Source organism: Cyprinus carpio, chromosome B17 (assembly GCF_018340385.1).
Source record: "Cyprinus carpio isolate SPL01 chromosome B17, ASM1834038v1, whole genome shotgun sequence".
NCBI lineage: Eukaryota > Metazoa > Chordata > Actinopteri > Cypriniformes > Cyprinidae > Cyprinus > Cyprinus carpio.
In genome coordinates this window covers 23,719,253-23,739,850 of record NC_056613.1, presented here as the reverse complement: position 1 = coordinate 23,739,850, position 20,598 = coordinate 23,719,253, and the positions used below count along the sequence as shown (strand labels likewise).

General features: G+C 40.5%; 1 protein-coding gene across 2 annotated transcripts in view; it reads right to left on the bottom strand.

Moving 5' to 3' along the window:
* LOC109051388 (EARP-interacting protein homolog) overlaps positions 1 to 20,589 on the bottom strand; it is a 41,490-nt gene extending 20,901 nt beyond the window's left edge. The window contains exons 1-4 of one of the 2 annotated variants that reach the window (XM_042742871.1): positions 20,404 to 20,589; positions 18,743 to 18,826; positions 10,683 to 10,815; positions 5,335 to 5,491 (exon numbers count right to left, since the gene is read on the bottom strand). In XM_042742871.1, coding sequence (XP_042598805.1) covers positions 5,335 to 5,491; positions 10,683 to 10,815; positions 18,743 to 18,826; positions 20,404 to 20,445 — 416 coding nt within the window. In that variant the 5' untranslated portion in view covers positions 20,446 to 20,589. The remainder of the gene's footprint in view (positions 1 to 5,334; positions 5,492 to 10,682; positions 10,816 to 18,742; positions 18,827 to 20,403) is intronic. The other variant, XM_042742872.1, reaches the window with a different exon arrangement.
* Between the last annotated feature and the right edge of the window lie 9 nt (positions 20,590 to 20,598).

The following is a 20,598-nucleotide window of genomic DNA, read 5'->3' as shown; positions in this document are numbered from 1 at the left end:
TTGAAGCACGAGGGAACCACAGAGAGAGAGAGGGAGAGGTTGAAAATGTCTGTAAAAACACCGGCTAGCTGGAATGCGCATGCTCGGAGCACACGGCCTGGGATGCCATCAGGACCCGCTGCCTTGCGGATATTCACCCGTCGGGAAGGATCGGGTTACATCCGCGACAGAGACGGAGAGTGCACTCACCTCTTCTGCAGCAGCTGCGGGAGCGCTCTCTGTGTGGGGCGGTGTTGTGAGCCTCGAAATGAGCATAAAAGTTATTCAGCTCGTCCGGTAGAGAGGCGGCAATGTTCACAGTAGCTGGTTTGTTCCCTTTAAAGTCTGTGATTTTATTGATTCCCTGCCACATGCCTCTTGCATGTTTTAGTGGTCAGATTCAGACTCGACGCAGAGCAGAGAGCACAGAGATGATAGCAAATAAATAACGTCAGCGGCCATGGCACTGAACGAGCAGTCGTTATTATAGTTCAAAAGGGCAAACAGTCGAAGTTATTATGTGAGTTAACTCGAGTCAGAATGTACATGTGCACAGCTGCATTTGTCATCCGTCACCATGACATCAAGTGGACTTTTGAAGCTGAAATAATGATTGGATTATTAAGCTTGGGACTTGGAATAACGAGAGGAATAACATGGATAACTTTCTTGTCGGAGGATTGTAATGCATCACAGGCAGTCAGGTACAAGGAAGAGAGACTACGGCTCCTTAAATTAGGAAAGACAAAAAGTTGTATTTTTCGCAACAGGTTTATTGACTTGTAATAGGAATTTATGATGGAATATGTGACAATCGGGTCCAGTCGGGTCTGTGTCTTGCCGGCGGGTTCGGGTCCAGGTTTCAAATAATAGACGGGTCCGGGTCGGGTCCGGGTAGACATTTCTCGGATCTACACGGGTCCGGGTACAGCTTTTGAAATTACAGACGGGTCCGGGTCGGTTCTGTGTAGTACATTACGGGTCTCTTTCGGGTTCGGGCACGAATTTTTGGACCCGTGAAGACCTCTAGTTGGAACAACATTCATGACCTTCTCTGGCCTGCCAGAACAATTACTTTCACTCTGTCATCATTCTTCATAACCAAACCATGCCACCCTGATCAACACTGTACACCCTCACCAAGGTAAGGTACAGTTGATCATGTCATTCGCCATGCTTTCCTGTCTTTATCCAATGCCATCTTGAGGGTTTTTTCGGATTGATATTGCCTTTCCTTCTCATGGCTCCGGTCATGGCCAATGTGGCCAAGAGCCTTGAAGAAAACACTGGCCAAATTTCCTACTAGACCATTTTTTTCACTGGCTTCTTCGATAAGCTCCATCTAGAGCCAAGTCATTGCCAAACAGAGGGAGGTCTTGGTTGCCTCAAAGACCAGAACAAAGCCTGGTATCAAATTAGCCTGAATTAAGGTAGTATATGTAAATTAATAATGTATAGTATTTCTCTTTGTTACCAGTACCAGTTTATTTGTCAGCAAAATTAGAATGTGTCATCCGGTGGACTTTCGACATCTCCGTGGCTCCAGTGCCTCAGCCCTCTCCACTGTTTTCTCTAGTCACGTAGCACCTAAAAATAAACTTTAAATTGCATAGACAGCCAACTTTTTGACACCCCATCTTGCCAACGGTGAATTAATCCTTTAAGTTCTTTAGCCAAGGCTACTGAGCCCTACCAGTCATGAGCCGATGCAAGGACCCATACCTTGGGTCCTTGCATCGTGGGGAAGTCATGGCAAAGTCGTGGCCTAGTGTTTAGAGAGTTTGACTCCTAACCCTAAGGTTGTGGGTTCGAGTCTCGGGCCCGCAATACCACGACTGGGGTGCCATTGAGCAAGGCACTGAACCCCCAACTGCTCCCCGGGCACTGCAGCATAAATGGCTGGTGTGTTCACTGCGGGTGTGTTCACGGTGTGTGTGTGTGTTCACTGCTGTGTGTGTGCACTTTGGATGGGTTAAATGCAGAGCACGAATTCTGAGTATGGGTCACCATACTTGGCTGTGTGTCACTTTCACTTCACTTTTACTTGAATGCAATGTTCTTTTTTTTTTTTGAAAAATAAAAAGCCTCTGTGGTGGTTCCTGGCCCTGGCTGCTCTTGCAAAAGCAATCATCTAAGTGGAAACACACTACAGCCTACCCCTCCCCATCCTGGGCCACCTTTGGGTATCTGGTGTCCTTGTACATCATCACCTTTCTTGCCAGAGACTTCAAGAGTAATTGTAGTATCCTAGTCAATTCTGGAGAAAGTTGAAGACCTGCGTACCTCAACACAAACGCCGGCCAAAATACCCTTGGATGCCATGCAGGCTTTGTACTTTCCAGGAAGCTGTGACTAGTCGACTGTTCTCAACCAACCTTTCAGTTTGTGACGGGTGGCCTGAACTGCTGTTGTGGCCTTCAGGCTGCTGCTGAACCATTAAGACCTGTGACCTGGACTTTGTCGGTCACATCCTTGCTTATCCAATCAGCTTCAGTTGGATCCACCTGCTTTCTGGTACTGATTTTTCAATGACTGTCAGGTACTGTAAGTCATAAAGATCTAGACTGTTGGTGGTTGCACGCCAGTTTTAGACTGGGGGAACAGACTTGACCAGTATAAAGGTATTGCTAAGGCAAAGATAATCATGGAGATGGTGTAGGAACATAATTTCTACTTCTGCGGCATTTGGAAGTCAATCTCAACCAACTCATTAATAACATCCAAATTAATCAAAAGAGACAATACCTAAATTAAAACTCATACTCAACCTTACATAATCTTTTTAAATGTTGAAATACATTCTCTTATCCAGTTTAATGTGCAGAAACATCTATAAGTCATGCCTTGAGCTTAAGCACTCAGGTACAGTGTGACGTGTCTAATGTGTAATACTTGTGAGTTGTCGTCGTCTGGTATGCGACTTGCTTAAGACTTTTGTAGGCTGACTTACTGAAGAATGTAGACACTGAAATTGTCAGTTGGCTGTAAACTGAGCTGACTTCACCCCTCTCCTCACCAGTCGGTCGAAACCAGATGTGGTTTGAATTGAGAGGTGGATCTGCAATTCCTTCGGCCCTCCCAAACAACTTTGTATTGTCCCTTCGACCTTGCAAGAATTAAGGCACATCCCAGGTGCACATAAAGGAGTTTGTAGTTCTAGTTTCTCGTGTTTCTTTTGCTGTCGTGTCACCTTTTGGCCAACATGATTAAATCTCTGCAGGTGATACTGAAAATGGCAGTGCATACAGTCTTTAATCAGCCAACAAGGACCCCCACACAGCCGTGTTGGTCTCACTCCACTGCTTACCTACAGCTGTACCAACTTTGACCTTCAAGACTGACACTGGAAATACACCACCCAACTCAACTACACTCCTACAGACTATTTACGGTCAGTGTGGTGCCTGGTGGTTCCTTCACTATGAGGTACAAAGTCGTTTTCTAGTACCTTCACCCATCTTTGTTCCTCTGTGGTTGAATGGGCTGCCAACCTCCACCTGATCTGCTGAAAACAAAAACTATTCTGTTTATTTATTTTTGTATGTTTCATCTCTGCTTTAGCTAGCATGCCAATAAAATGTACACTTGAAACTTTGTGTACTGTAAATATTGTTGACTTGCAATCTCTACTCCAGTACTCAAACACACTGTACTATGCCAAGGGAAGACACATAAGCCCCTTGCACACTGCACGTTGGTCCCAGAAAATTGCTGGAAAATTGCCAGATTGCCTTCTGTGTGAACGCAAACATGTCCCGGTATTGATTCCGGTATCGATCCCGGGTTGGAAACCTAGTAACATTGCCGGGTTCAGTCCCAGAACGAGCTCTGTGTGAAAAAAAAGAACCAATGTCGTAAAGGGTGTGTCGTAGTGATGACGCACGTTATCGCACAACTCTTTTAACGGGTGTTTTGAAGGCAGATCAATGTTCACGACAAAAAATATGTGCAAACTGTAATGAAGCAGAGATCAGGTAGTTCCTCACTATCTGCGCTGAAGCTGAGATCGTTAGCCAGCTTAAGTAAAAGTTAACATGCCTAGCGTTTTTGACTCGTGCATCACTACGGGACTTTAACGGGTTGTGTGTGAACGCACGCACAGATTCCAGAAAATCACTGGCAGTGTGAATGAACCAAAATCTGACGATCCGGTAACAACTGCCGGGACACATTACCCATGTATTGTATGGAATCTCAGTGTGAAAGGGGCTATACAGGAAAACAAATGGTAAAAATCACAAATAACTTCAGTTTGTAAAAAAAAAAAAAAAAAAAAAACAATGTCTGATGAATCTTCAATGTCATTCAGTCACCATCTATTTCTTAGAACTGCTTTTTTTTTTCAACAAAAAAGCAATTACATTACAATTACAAATACAAGCCTTTTTATCCCCTGCAGGGGAAGACACACATGCTCCAAGCTGCCATGTTGATTATGCACATGATGCCTTGGCTAAGAAATGTCCCATTATTACTTCACTCTCACTTTAGAACAGCTGCATGTGGGTTACTCAGGGTTTATTGTAATTCGGGTATACTGATCCATCATCAGGCTATTGTTTACCAAACACTGCATTTTTATAAGGTATCTGGCATCTGCTGTTGATGGTCCCAGTGCTGTATCCACTGTCCCCTGGCAGATGAATGAATGATGGGGGAAACGAGGGGTTACTGGGGAACATCTTCAATCAACCTATTTCTGATGACAGAGTCAAGACTCAAGACTTCCATGATCCCCAGTGGACATCAATTGTGAGTGATTGAGACATGCAAAGTGTGAATTCTGCAAAAACCGTCTGTTTGTTTTGGTGGTATAGAACATGACAATGACAAAAATGTAATTTTGGCACTAACTATTATTTTAAGCTTTAACTTGGCCTTTCATCGTTCAATACAGTGAGGAGATCTGAATTTATTGAATATTTTCATTTAGCTAAAGTGAAATGCCATTAGTATGTGTAACTCCCTCATCTGATGGATGTGAGCATGATGGCCGTTTGGCAAAACCTTCAAAACACAATCGGGATTATTTAATTTATTTTTTTCCTATTCTGTGTTGTGAATTATGGTGCATAAAATAAAGCATGTGACTGAGACATGTGCAGAGGTTATTACATATAAAACCAAACAGATGGGTGCATGAAATACAGAGCAAATAGATTTCTGAAACATCCAGAAAAGAACTGAACCATAGATTGAAGGAAGGTAGAGCCAAAATGCTGCAAGAGATGGAGACAAAGCGAGACGGAGAGAGAGAAGGGGAAATAAAAGCCATGACGAGAAGGAAAGCAAAGCTAGGATAGAGGGAGAGAGAACGGGGAAGCTGCAGGGTTAAATCGATAGCGTGTGGCGTACCAGGCCACGCTGCCGTGGGCCGTGTTGTCAAGGTGACAGAGGAGCTCCAAGGTCTGCGGGTTGTTTGATGAATCATCGGGGGACTCGTGGCTGCCTGATTCCCATTCTGGGGGCATCCTCCACACCGCCGCACATGTGAGCACTCGACTCTCAGACGCTGGCCGACAGGAAACACACACACAGAATCTCACATGAGCATGCATGCACACAAAACAGCTTAAAAACACAGGCACAGCTGCTTCGCCTCATTTGTAATCTGAAGCACACCGAGTGCACGACGACCAAAAGAAAACAAAGATGCTGAGTCTTTAGAGATGCATTTAGACATTATCACACCATCAACCGTATCGATCTGATCACATTATTTGACAGTTAATGAATATGATGTGTATGTTTTCATTGGGAATGTGTATGGTTTGTTTCTAATGCATCTGTGGATTGTCTTCCAGCAGCACATGCCACATGAGCAGTACAGGGGTGTGTGTGTGGCTCTGTTCTTTCAGAAGTGTATACTGCCTCTAGAGGCCAGATCACTCAGAACGCTTTATTATTTCAAACACTCATCTTTTATGGAAGATTGGAATAGATGAATGAATGAATGAATGAATGAATTAATATCATGTTGTTACAAACAACAAACACCTGTTCAGTACATTACAGATTTGGAAATAATGAAATTCTATTCAATTACATTAAAGTTTATTTGTTTAGAGCTTTTCACGTTACAAATCATTGAAAAGCAGCTTTACAGAAAATTACGTTTCCACAATATATTTAGTAGTAGCTTATCAGTGGTATGTCAGTTAATGTACATATGGCAGAAATGTACGATAAAATGGCCAAAGAAAATCTGTAACACTTTACAATAAGGTTCCTCTTGTTAACATTACTTAATTACATTAGTTAACATGAACTAACTTCTAAAGAATTTAAAAAAAAAACTACCTCTAAAGAATTTCAGTTCATATAACTTCAACATTTATTAATAATTTATGAAAATCAAAAGTTTCACCTGTTTATGTTATTTAATGGAACTGAGCTGACACAAACTAACAATGAACAGTTTTATTTTTATTAGCTAAATATCATTGTCACGTAATGGCAATTAATTCATTAACTAATATTAATGTTGGACCTTATTGTACAGTGTTATGAAGGAATCTCACTGCAAATCTGAATGCAAAATTTACTCCACAACATGTCTTAGTTTTGAAAACACACACACATTTTGTTATTTAAAAAAGAAGAAGTAAGTAATGTTATATAAAACATGCAGGCAGCAGTCTCTCTTCTGATGTGTGGGAGAATGAGAACGAGTGTTGGGTTCCTCCGGTGTAACAGCCGCTTTGGGAGACGTGCAGAAACGCACATCAGCACTTTCTGCTTCAGCCGAAAAGTGTACTGCTAGTTACGGGATACAGATAAAACCTGTAGCCAATAACTACATATATACAATAATACATGGCTTGTGTATTCTCTCAAGTATTTTAAAGCATATATCTCACATTGTAAAAAATATCCCATTACATTTATTGTAAAAAACTGCAAGTTGTGATTTCAAGAAATTCATTGTAAAAGTTACAGATGATGCCTGTATATTTTAACTATCATTAAGTGATACATATACCGTACCCATCTACTTCAACTACCAAAATCTGCCTTTTACTTGTAAATGTACAGATAACCACTATGATAATACAGCTGGCACAACAGAAAGCCATATGGTGAAGCAGAGTTCAAGGTAAGTAGTCTGTCAATAAAACATTTTCAATATAGATGATGCAAAGAGTCATAAATCACTTATGACACTAAAATAATGCAATGAACTAAATAACAGAAAATATAACACAAAGCACCCTAATTTACAATATTGATAACAGATATAAGAAATAAAACTATTCAAATAAAATATAATCATATCAGATGTTTCGCGAGGGAACTCCGGGAAAGTCAGTTTACTTGGTTTCACTGTAATTTATAGTAATGTTTACTTACAAGAAATATAACTTTACAATAAAATTACATACAGTAACTCGATGTTAAAACCATTTACATGTTCTTCAATATATATAAGGTACGGCAATTTATAGTTTTACTGTAGTATATTTACAGTATTTTACAGTACATATTACAAATACATTAATAAATTTGCTGCAAAAAACTCAAATAAAAAATTTCTAAGAAACAATGTTGATATTTTAATCACCTAAACAAACACACCCATAACATGCTATGCAACATGTCTGTAACAGCTATATGATAATATATATATATATATATATATATATATATATATTATTGAAAGGGTCCTATTATGCCCTTTGGTTTTTGAGGTGTACTAGAATAGGTTTTCCTTGATTTATCATTATTTTTCGCTTATTTTACATTATTAAATGTGCTCTGATTGGTCAGCTGGCCGAGTGCGTTGTGATTGGTGAATCGCTTAGTGCATGTTCCGGGAATGACACGCACCTTAACATAACCATGAGTTCGATCTGCTTAGCTGTAAATATTAACAATGGTGCCATTTCGGTCGATTCAGAACCTGAGAATATTTGTGCAGAATCTTAGCAAGCGCAAATAAAGGGGTTTTTGAACCGGGGTGGAAGTCGTTTGTTGTAGTTATTGAAAAGTGCTTTCTGTTAAAGAGAAAGCCTATCTCCTTTTAAAGTGGACTTTGAGCTTTGTAAACTTGCAGATTTTTAAATCTCAAACAGCAACATTACACATTAACTAAAGTTGAAAAAGTGAAAAAGCTTTATAGGACCCCTTTAATCATAATAACTGGAATAAAACAATAACCCCGAATTCAAGCAATCATAATTCAGTGCGGTTGTGATTCATCTGAAGGCACCAGGCCACAGGTAATTACAGCCATGCTGATATTCAGAGAAACAGCATGGTTGCAAGGTTTTTGCAACAAAACCTGCCAAACTGCTACTCAAAACTAGCCCAAATCTAACCCAACTGCGTTTGAGGGGGTTCCCCGGTAAAAATCGCATTAAGGGGGGTAAAATACACGTTTTTCGGCAGGGATCCTGCAGTAAAATTTGCATTTCAGGGTCTAAATATCACATTACTGGGGTCGCGTGAACCCGCGGCAACAAAGCTGTGCTCACACCAAATGTTGACTTGATTAATTAACTTGGCAACCCTAAATTAGAAACCTACCTACAAAGCTCCCTCAGAATCCCACTCAAGTGCACCGAGGCCAAAAGCTGTGCTCACACCAAATGTTGACTTGATTTAGTCAATAGAAGTTAACTGATAAAGAAAATCTATTTATGACATCATTTTATGACAGCGTCCTCATTTTACAGCATTTTTACACAAGTGCATAAAAACTTTTAACAGTACTGTAGCTTTGCAGGGAGGTTTCTTGAATCATCTTGTAGACGCTGCCACAGTTGTTCTGGATTTAGTCTGTCTCAGTTTCTTCATTTCATCTTTCCTACTGACACACTACAGCAAAAGATAGAAATAACTGACTTAGAACCATTTTTTAACTGCTGAAAATAGTAGTGTTCTAATCATTTTGGCCACCACTGTAGATCTCAGTTTGATTATGTATCATTGACTAAGCTATGAATTGGTAGATTTCATACTGCAGTTCTTTTCTGCTGCTGAAGCTGTCGAACGTGCTGTGGCAGTGTAGTGGAGTAAAAGCGTACAGCAGTGTCAGAATAAGAGCTGTTCTCAGATCAGATCGTTGAGTGCAGGTTCGGGTGATGATGGAGGCAGACTCTGTGCCGCCCGGCTACTCCATTAGCTTGAATGTCACGGTAATTACATTCCTCTTTTGAACTCCACCATGACATCCTGCACATTGGCCTCATCATAATGAAGATGGAAGGAGAAATGAAAAAAGAAAAAAAAGAAAAGAAAAGTTCCCCACTATGTGAACTGTCAGTAACCAGCCACAGGCGTCGGTCTTATAAACATGGGATTTAATTAAAATTTCCACTTTCAATTGCTTCTTCATGTTTGTGTACATTTTTTAATTGCCTCGAGGCGAGTGCAAGAATGTGTCATATATTGCTTTAACAGCCTGTGTGACTTGTCTGTGCCAGTGAACTTACAGCACATAGAAGCACATACAAAGTAGAGAGTCTTTTGTGAAGTTTCACTCATGAGGTTATAAATACAATTAAAAAAACTACAAAAACTTGAACAAATCAAAGAAATCATACGAACAATAAGAACAATAAACACAACTCACACAAAAATTTAATAAATTAACACTAATAATACTGTTGCAAACCCTACCTCCAAGATTACCTACACAACATTATAATGCTCAAAAGACAACTGCTGTTGCAGACAGCAATATTATATAACTACTACCTAGATGCTTATTAGCATGCATATTGGCTGATTATTAGTACTTATAAAGCCATATTAATGCCTTATTCTGCATGACCATATTTTAGATGACCATATGTGACCCTGGAGCACAAAACCAGTCATAAGTCGCTGGGGTAATTTGTAGCAATAGCCAACAATACATTGTATGGGTCAAAAGTACCGATTTTTCTTTTATGCCAAAAATCATTAGGATATTAAGTAAAGATCATGTTCCATGAAGATACAGTAGTTTGTAAATTTCCTACCGTAAATATATCTAAAAAAAATACATATTTTGATAAGAAATATGCATTGCTAAGAACTTAATTTGGACAAATTTAAGGCAATTTTCTCTTTTTTTTTTTGGACCCTCAGATTCCAGATTTTCAAATAGTTGTATCTCGACCAAATATTGTCCTTGTTGTATAAATCTCTTCTTTTTATATTAAATGTGAGTGTGTGTGTGTGTGTGTGTGTGTGTGTATATATATATATATATATATATATATATATATATATATATATATATATATATATATATATATATATATATATATCTATATATAGGTCCTTACAGATAGACATAAAAATATACACTCTGTATATAGGTAGGTCCTATTAAAAAACGTGAAACAGAATACTAATTATGGTACATAATGAGACCAGAAATGTGCATTAGGAAAACATAATGAGACCAGAAATGTGCATTAGGAAACTAAATATAGTCCATTTACATTTCATTTTGACTTTAAGGGCCAGATTTACTAAACAGAACAAATTAGCACGAGATTGCAAACCTTACTAAATCACTTTGTATGATTCATTTCAATATTCTCCTCTCATAAATGTTGTGTTTGAAAGTGAAACTCCTACAAAAATGCATAAGCAATGAGATCTGCCACCAAAAAATAACTGCATCCACACTTTCGGTCAATCCTTCTCATTTATTAAATCCTGCCAGTAGTTTTGAGTCAGTTGTGAGAGGAAGAGAAAGACAGACTCACTCTTGCTGTAGCAGGTGGTCAGCACTGCCTTGTCTGCAGGACTGCCGCTGATGTGCCAGATCTCACCAGCATCGTGCAGGAGAACGCTCTTATTAATCACATTATTCTCATCATCAAAGTCAATGATGTGAATCTGCAGAACAGAAAAAGCAGAGCATCCTGACGGCAGTTCAAAGAGCTGGGACTACACTCGCAGATATTTACTTTAATATGACAGTAAATGAAATCTCAAACGCTTTTTAACTTCACACACTCCTGACACTCATTTCCCAGCTTTTATTTCAACTTTGAAGCCACTGCATCTTTTGAACTTATATGCCTAAAAGTTATACGCAAAGCCTGGCACATTTGAAGAGGCAGTATAAAGTTATTATTTTACTGAGGGACAGCATGCGCACTGTGGGTAATATTCTACTGTAAGTGTTGTCAATATGTGCATAATGGAGTTGTGTTCACTTCACAAAATCCTATTCTATGCCTAAACAGCCTTAAAACAAGATCAATTCACTTGGAGATGGAAAACTGAAATACATTTGGACTTTTAATCTTGATCTTAGATAAACAATATTTTAGGACAAGACACTCCAAGCAAAACAACTGCTTTTTGGAGCTTTTTTTTATCTATAACTCTATCTATTTGCATCTAGATTTCAATTACAATACATATCTTTAAAGGATTTCTCACAATGAGAAACCTCCACTTTATTCAAGCAGCACTTGCATACACTAAACTTAGCAGTTTTATTAATCTACATATTCTGAAGGTTTTTACAGAGGAGTTTGTTCCCTATTGATACTACACTCGTACTGCGTCGTAAGCCATTTAGGCAAAGATGCTATGGGGAAAAGTCATTTTCTCTGATTTCTGTAGCCGTTTTCAATCACGCAGTGAAACTGCGCAACAGTTGGTTCATGGAGTTCGATAGAAACGAACCAATGGCTCTGCCGCATGGGCATATGATGAGCCTAGGCAAACTGATTCATTCTCCTTCAGCGACGACTGATATCTCTTCGCTGGATCTGAGACCTGAAGCCGATCAAGCAGCTGAGATCACCGCTGACCAGCTTGCCACTCTTCACAGCAGATCAGCCACTTCTCCCTGCTCTCCGCCCTCTAGCAGCTCGCCGCTCACAAGCAGCACGCCGGCCTCGCAGCGCTTCCCCTCAGCTTGCCGCCCCCGAGCAGCCCCTGATCGGCATACCACTTCCGGCAGCCAGATCAGTTCGCCGCTCCCCAGCAGCTCTGCTCCCACACTGCTTCACAGCGCAATGCTCGCGAGCCACCTGCAGTGTCGATTTAAGGCAACCTCGCCTTGCCTATCCTCTGTGACAGGCAAGGATGTGCATGTCCTTCGCTCAGAGGTAAAATGGGCTATAGAAGTGGTCCCCCCAGTGCAGAGCGAGTCAGGCTTCTACATCCGGTACTTCCTCGTCCCCAAAAAGGATGATGGTCTCAGACCCATCCTCGATTTAAGACATCTGAACCGGACCCTGATAAAGCAATCATTCTCATTCATTCGCGAAAATACGCCAAAGGGAGAGGTTATTTTTCCTGGATTTGAAAGATGCTTACTTTCACATCCAGATAGCCCCCCATCACAGGCGCTTCTTGAGATTCGCTTCCCATCTAATACAAAAACAATACATCATCCTTAACTACCTTTACTACCTACCCACCTTCACTTTTACGAAGTGCATAGATGTGGCTCTCTCCCCTCTGAGACAGATAGGGGTCTGCATACTGAATTACCTTGATGACTGGCTCATTTTGTCCCAGTCAGAGGGGGAGCTAGTGGCTCACAGATCCCTCCTCCTCAACCACCTAGAGTGTTTTGGGCTCAGGATAAATTTTTCCAAGAGCTCATTGTCCCCCAGCCAGCGTATCGCATTCGTTGGGACAATTATCAACTCGACCTGTATGAGGGCCGTAGTCTCGCCAGAGTGCACTCTAGCCATTTGGCAGCTTGTGGAAACCTTTACACCTGGAACGGCTCTGTAGCTCAAGAGGTTTCAAAAGATGTAAGGTCTCATGAGCTCAGCATCGCCAGCTCTGCAGCTGGGCCTGCTCTACATGCGGCACGGTCACCACATGATCAAGTTGAGCCAGGCATGCAGTGCAACCCTGGCCCCTTGGACGAACCCCGGCTGGTATGAGCAGTGGGCAGTGGTGAGGATAGTTGGCAGACGGAAAGTCATCTTCACAGATGCTTCTAAGGACCTTCTCTCTATGCTTTCTTACCACTCCTGGCAGGGAACCACGTCCTAGTCCAGTCGGACAATATGACAGTGGTGTCCTTCATAAATTGCCAAGAAGGGCTCTCCTCAAAACCCCTATTCACTCTAGTGAAAAGCATCCTAGTGGGCCCAGCACCACCAGCTCTTGTTGAGGGCAACGCATGTGCAGGGCGTTCTGAACACAGAGGCAGACATGTTGTCCCGAAGCAACCTCCCCTCAGAGGAATGGAGGCTCCATCCCCAGACTATTAAAAGGATTTGGGATGTCTTTGGGAGGACAGAGGTAGAACTCTTCGCCTCTAAAGACAATTCTCATTGCCCAATCTATTTTTCAAAAGTCAAGGATGTTCTGGCCCATGACTGGCCCAGACTCCTCATTTATGCTTTTCCCCCTGATCCCCCAGGTCATCAGACGAATCAGGGAGGATGCCCACAAGTCCTCCTGGTAGCCCCTCTGTGGAGGAGCCAACCATGGCTCTCGGACCTGTCGCAGCTGTCGCTAGCGGAGCCATGGCCGATCCCCTTGAGAAGGGACCTCCTCTATCAAGCGAACGGAACGATATGGCACCCCAGACCCGAGCTGTGGGCTCTCCATGTATGGCCTCTCGACGGGAGTCAGTAGACCTCTCAGAGAGCATCATGAATACCATATTACAGGCTAGAGCTCCATCGACAAGGCGCCTCTATAGCCTTAAATGGTCAGTTTTCACCACCTGGTGCACAGCCCGGGGTGAAGACCCATTCACTTGTGACATATCTCAGATACTGTCCTTCCTCCAAGACTTAATGTATAGGGGCCATACTCCCTCTACCCTTAAAGTCTATATTGCGGCTATCGCAGCCTCTCATGCTCCTATAGCCAGGCAGTCTGTGGGTAAAAACAACTTGGTTGTTCGTTTTCTGAAAGGGTCCAGAAGGCTGAACCCTCCTCACCCCTTCACAACCCCCACATGGGACCTATCCACGGTTCTTAGGGGCCTCAAAGAGCCGCCCTTCAAACCGCTTCAGACTACCGACTTACGTTCTCTGTCACTGAAAACCGCTCTGCTAGTGGTGCTAGCATCGGTTAAGCGAGTAGGAGACTTGCAGGCTCTCTCTGTGAGCCCCTCTTTTCTTGAGTTTGGGCCTGGCGACTCCAAGGTCGTCCTGAAGCCAAGGCACGGGTATGTCACGAAGGTTCTCTCCACTCCATACAGAGATCAGATTGTTGTTCTCTCCATGCTTCCTCCTTCTCAGGATGATCAGGAGTTGAACTTACTTTGCCTGTCAGGGCTTTAAGAGCCTACATCTACATTGACCTTTCCGCCTCTTTTCATCAGTCGGAACAGCTCTTTGTGTGCTTTGGAGGCCGCACCAAGGGTCATTCGGTCTCGAAGCCAAGGCTATCCAGATGGATGCGATAGCTATCGCTTACTCATCCTCCGGGCTCCAATGTCCGATAGGAGTAAGAGCACACTCCACAAGGGGCATGGCCTCCTCGTGGGCGTGGTCTAGTGGAGTGTCTATCACAGAAATCTGTGCTGCGGCCGGCTGGGCCTCGTCATCCATATTTGTCAGGTTCTACAACCTGGATGTTCCTGCGCTACAAACGCAGGTCCTGTCAGCATAAGCCCACCGTCATGGTCGGTTTTTGCTTGTTGTCCAGCTTAGGACCCCGTCTGCGTCCGGGTTCTTGGTGTTAGCTTTGTCCCCTACACGTTCTCAGGCCCCTTGGTGCCTGAACTGTAGGAGGTCAACAAGATGACTGGTGTAGCTACATCCCCGACTGGTATTTGTTACAAGCCCTTCTTAGTGCTCTGGGCGAATACCTGGTCATCCTTCCTGATAGTGCAGCGTGATTGTATTTTCCCCATAGCGTCTTAGCCTAAACGGCTTATGACACAGTACGAGTGTAGTATTGATAGGGAATGGACTTGGTTACTAACGTTACCTCGGGTCCCTTAGATACGGAACGAGTACTGCATACTTTGCCGTGCTATGTGCAAGGACACCTCATGTTGTCGCTTCAGTCAAATTAAATCAGTTTGCCTAGGTGAGACTGCTGCTTATATAGCCCAATGCCCCACCCCTTTTGGCGGCCTCGGGTGGGTTCGCTCACCATAGGCTCGCGCAGCTCTGCCATGCCGCCATTGGTTCGTTTCTATCGAACTCCACAAACTAATGGTTGTGCAGTTTCACTGCGTGATTGAAAAAGGCTTCAGAAATCAGAGAAAATGATTTTTCCCCATAGCGTCTTAGCCTAAAGGGCTTACGATGCAGTACTCATTCCATATCTAAGGGAACCGAGGTTATGTTATTAATCGAGTACATTTATATATATTATTTGCCTGGTTTACATGACTTTATATTTAGATTTATTTCTAAAAATAGTGTTTTTCTGTCTGATTCATGGAGATTGAAAGAAAAATTCTGTGAAAATGTTTAACTCTGTCAAGAAAATTAAATGATCATTAGAAACTGGCTTCATCCAATGTTCAGATTTCTGCTTAACTTAATGCAGATTAGTGCATATTTATTATGGTCTTATTTTGAATGTTTAGACTTAACATTTCAGAAAACAAAAACAGAACAATTGTGTTAATATACTGTGATATGCCGAAGGTACGGTGAGATCTATAGTGTATCTATAGTATATTAAATACTGAAGAGTCTAGGATTAGATCATTATTGCAGAGATTAATATGTTTCTGGCAAGTTGTATGTTTTGCAACAATTCATTTAACCCTTACTGATGCAGTGTGTCGCTTTTCATTTTATCATCAGACAACCATGATTTCTGAGTGGAAATAATTTTTTAATACCATTTTTTTTTCAGTGTTGTTATAACCTTGTTGAATTTGGGATTTGCTGTGTATCCACTGACATGGGTCAGTAAAAGGGTAGAAATAAAATAGCAATGGTGTAAGAATCATTCTCCACATCATGATTTTAGCAAATCAATGTCATATCAATTAGCTGTTTGCAAAACTAGACCAAAAGGCATCAGTCTTGCTGGTCACCTATTTAGGTGTAAGATGTGTGAGAGAGAGCGAGTGCATGCACACACATGAGAACAGCCTGCTGAGTGCTGGAGAGGAAGCCATTAACCTTGGGTTGGACTGCATTGAAGGAGAATTATTAGGCAACGTTATAACTTTATGGAGGGAAGCAATACAAATAAATTGCGATGGCTGGACAGGATAATTGGAGACGTTGGAAGGTTCTGTAACTAGCGCTGGGCATAAAGAGACTTGTTCGTGATTTATCAGCCTCTACAGAAGCTGAGTGAATTATCACATGAACCTCTTCTCTTGCCGTAGTGGTTATGTGAAGGAGCGGTCAGGGGCTCAGGTTCAGAGGACCACAGTAAAAATTCCCTTACTATGCTAAATGTTGTAACTTTATATGCTTAAAATAAGAAAAACAAAACTTCTAGGAAGCTGCCAAGTGAGAAAATGACCATACAGTTGTACTCATAATTTGAAATGCCCCTTACGGAATATGCAGAATCAACAGATTTATTTTTTTTATTCTGTGGAACACAGAAGAAGATATTTTGAAGAATGAAAGTCCGCGGGGTTTAATGTTGCTATGAACACTGAATTCATCCAAATATCTTATTTAAGTCTTTCCACAGATGAAAGTCAAACGGGTTTGGATATATAAATATATGAGAGACTATACACTCACCTAAAGGATTATTAGGAACACCATACTAATACTGTGTTTGACCCCCTTTCGCCTTCAGAACTGCCTTAATTCTACGTGGCATTGATTCAACAAGGTGCTGAAAGCATTCTTTAGAAATGTTGGCCCATATTGATAGGATAGCATCTTGCAGTTGATGGAGATTTGTGGGATGCACATCCAGGGCATGAAGCTCCCGTTCCACCACATCCCAAAGATGCTCTATTGGGTTGAGATCTGGTGACTGTGGGGGCCATTTTAGTACAGTGAACTCATTGTCATGTTCAAGAAACCAATTTGAAATGATTCGAGCTTTGTGACATGGTGCATTATCCTGCTGGAAGTAGCCATCAGAGGATGGGTACATGGTGGTCATAAAGGGATGGACATGGTCAGAAACAATGCTCAGGTAGGCCGTGGCATTTAAACGATGCCCTATTGGCACTAAGGGGCCTAAAGTGTGCCAAGAAAACATCCCCCACACCATTACACAACCACCACCAGCCTGCACAGTGGTAACATGGCATAATGGATCCATGTTCTCATTCTGTTTACGCCAAATTCTGACTCTACCATCTGAATGTCTCAACAGAAATCGAGACTCATCAGACCAGGCAAAATTTTTCCAGTCTTCAACTGTCCAATTTTGATGAGCTCGTGCAAATTGTAGCCTCTTTTTCCTATTTGTAGTGGAGATGAGTGGTAGCCGGTGGGGTCTTCTGCTGTTGTAGCCCATCCGCCTCAAGGTTGTGCATGTTGTGGCTTCACAAATGCTTTGCTGCATACCTCGGTTGTAGCGAGTGGTAGTTGCTCTTCTATCAGCTTGAATCAGTCGGCCCATTCTCCTCCTCTAGCATCAACAAGGCATTTTCGCCCACAGGACTGCTGCATACTGGATGTTTTTCCCTTTTCACACCATTCTTTATAAATCCTAGAAATGGTTGTGTGTGAAAATCCCAGTAACTAAGCAGATTGTGAAATACTCAGACCAGCCCCGTCTGGCACCAACAACCATGCCACACTCAAAATTGCTTAAATCACCTTTCTTTCCCATTCTGACATTCAGTTTGGAGTTCAGGAGATTGTCTTGACCGGGACCACACCCCCTAAATGCATTGAAGCAACTGCCATGTGATAAATTTAATAAATAAATAAACCAATAAGAAATTGAACAGGTGTTCCTAATAATCCTTCAGGTGAATGTATAACAAAAAGTTGAGAAAACTAAACAAACAAACAAACAACTGGTTGCCTTAAACTTTTAAGTTTTCTCAACTTTTGATTTTTTTTTTACAATGTACCCCTTTGTCATGTATAATAAATGTTAGGCATTTTCTTTGGGGCAAATTATATATGATCTTAGTTATTGTTAAACTTATTATTGATCTTTTAATGAAGCATTTTATTTATGTATTTATTATTTTATATTTATGATATAAATTATTTTATTGTAATTATCACCCTATTTATTTTATAATCTTAAATCTTATTAGTACTACTCATTATTGTTAATCTTAATTATTATTAATTAATATCATTAATTTTAAATTTGTCATTTAATGTCTAATGTATGATCTTATATATTACTGTATTAATCTAGTTATATTGATCTTATTTATCATTTTATATTACTGTTTATATATTATTGTATTATATTATTATATTATTTTACTATTTATCATTGATCATTGGATTGTTTATCTTATTAATTTTGTTATTGTTTTTTAAAAAAAGGTTAATTATCCAAAATATTCTGCAAGTTACGATAAGCACAAAGAAAGTCTAAAAGCCTTATTCAAATGGGAGGAGTGCTTAGGAAACCTGTTTTTAACCCCTATGACAAATAAGAAGATTTTTATTGTTTGTTATGTTGTATTTCTGAGGTGTTTCCTCGAGTAGCTGTAAAACTCTGGTAACACTTTACAATAGGTTTCTATATGTTAGGCCTAACATCAGTTGATGCAATAGCTGGTGAACTAACGACAAACATTTCTAGTTCTATCAATCAACATTAGTTAGTGTTTTATGTGTGAACATGATTTAATAAACATGACTCAAGCACATGCATTCAGAAACCTGTTAGAAAGAGTCCAGAAAATATAACATCATTATAGCAAATATAAGGATTCTAGAAAAATCCCATGCATCCATTCACTCACCTGGTTATCAAATTTGAGTGACTGTGTGCCCACTAGAAACCTGATGGCATCTGTCTCAGCTGTCTGAGCTGTCAGAGCACGCGCCTGAAACACACGGAGAGAACGACAGCACAATGCTTTAATGATACACAGCCAAAATACTAGAAAATATGACACCAGATGCCTGCGAGCTGCTACTTAGACTGCATTTTTAGGTATTACAAGGTGGGCTCATTAGTATGTTTGCTGTCCTAATGGTACAGTAGTTCATGCAAAAATGCTGACTAAGTAAGCAGCTTACTAGATACATGTTTGCTATGTAGGAAGCATTACAATCTAGGCAAGCAGCTCACTTGATATCTGAAATTGCTGTTTATAGACAGCTCCACAGATGCCCAAAAGCGCTGTCTAGATGAACTGATCATTTAAATGACCTAAAAAGACATCTGGGTATGCAGATGAACTAATGCCAAAAATACTGGTTAGGTAGGCAGCTCACTAGACACAGCTAAACATACATAAATACGGTCTGATCCAGTTGTATTTTAGTATCACTGAGGTGCAATTATAGGTTTTATTAATCTTTTTCAATTTTTATATTTTCAATTTTCATTTAAGTTAAAAGCTAAAATATAAAAAGATGCAATTTTTATTAGCTTTTATGTCTATATTAATTTTTATTTCAAGTTTAGCTTTAGTTATTTTAGTACACCAAGATAAACTAAATAGTAATGAGCTGAAATAAAAGCTAAAAAAAAAAAATATAAAAAACAAATTATGACCAATTCACCCAAAAGGGGAGTCATGGCCTAATGGTTAGAGAGTCGGACTCCCAATCGAAGGGTTGTGAGTTCGAGTCTCGGGCCGGCAGGAATTGTGGGTGGGGGGAGTGCATGTACAGTTCTCTCTCCACCTTCAATACCATGACTTAGGTGCCCTTGAGCAAGGCATCGAACCCCCAACTGCTCCCCGGGCCCCGCAGCATAAAAAATGGCTGCCCACTGCTCCGGGTGTGTGTTCACTGCTCTGTGTGTGTGCACTTCGGATGGGTTAAATGCAGAGCACGAATTCTGAGTATGGGTCACCATACTTGGCTGAATGTCACGTCACTTTCACTTTCACTAAATATTGAAGTTTATTAACAAAAGTTATGTAATCAACAAATTATGCCTGATGGACCGAAACATTGCTTTTGTTAATAAACTTCAATACTTAGCAAGAATTGACAGTTTGCGGGATTGCATCTTTTTTATTCTTTTTATAGTTTGTGTTAACTTAAATAAAAGCTAAAAAGGATAGCTAAAATAAAATAAGTACAAAAATGTAGCAAAACCATGCGATACATCCTAAGACCTTTTTTATTTTTTTAGTAAATATGAATATTTTACGTTTCCTTTTTTTTTTTTTTTTTTTGGCAAATGTAAAAATAAATGTATTTTATTTTTGTCATGGCAAATGAAATATGAATATGCCAACCATAGTTATCTACACTTATCACATATGTATATTTTATACATTGTGACAGATGTTTGAAACGGAAAATATATCTCATTTTGTTACGTTTAATACAAATCCTAGTTTTTAATATCCATCTGATATTTAACATGTAAATATCCCAACAGTGTCTACTGTAAAAGAGCTTATTTATTTATGTGAGACTGTTGAAAAGGTAAACACGTTACCTGAAACTCCAGGCCGTAAATAACAGGCGCATCATCCTCCATCTTTATTCATTCACTCATTCATTTATCAATTAATTCAGAGTAAAACAGTCTCCAGTTTCTCAAATACTAATAACAGGTATAGCAGGTCCGCGAGAGCGAAATAAGACGTAAGCAAACGGCGCGTGGGAACTACCGTAACACTCTTCCGTGTAA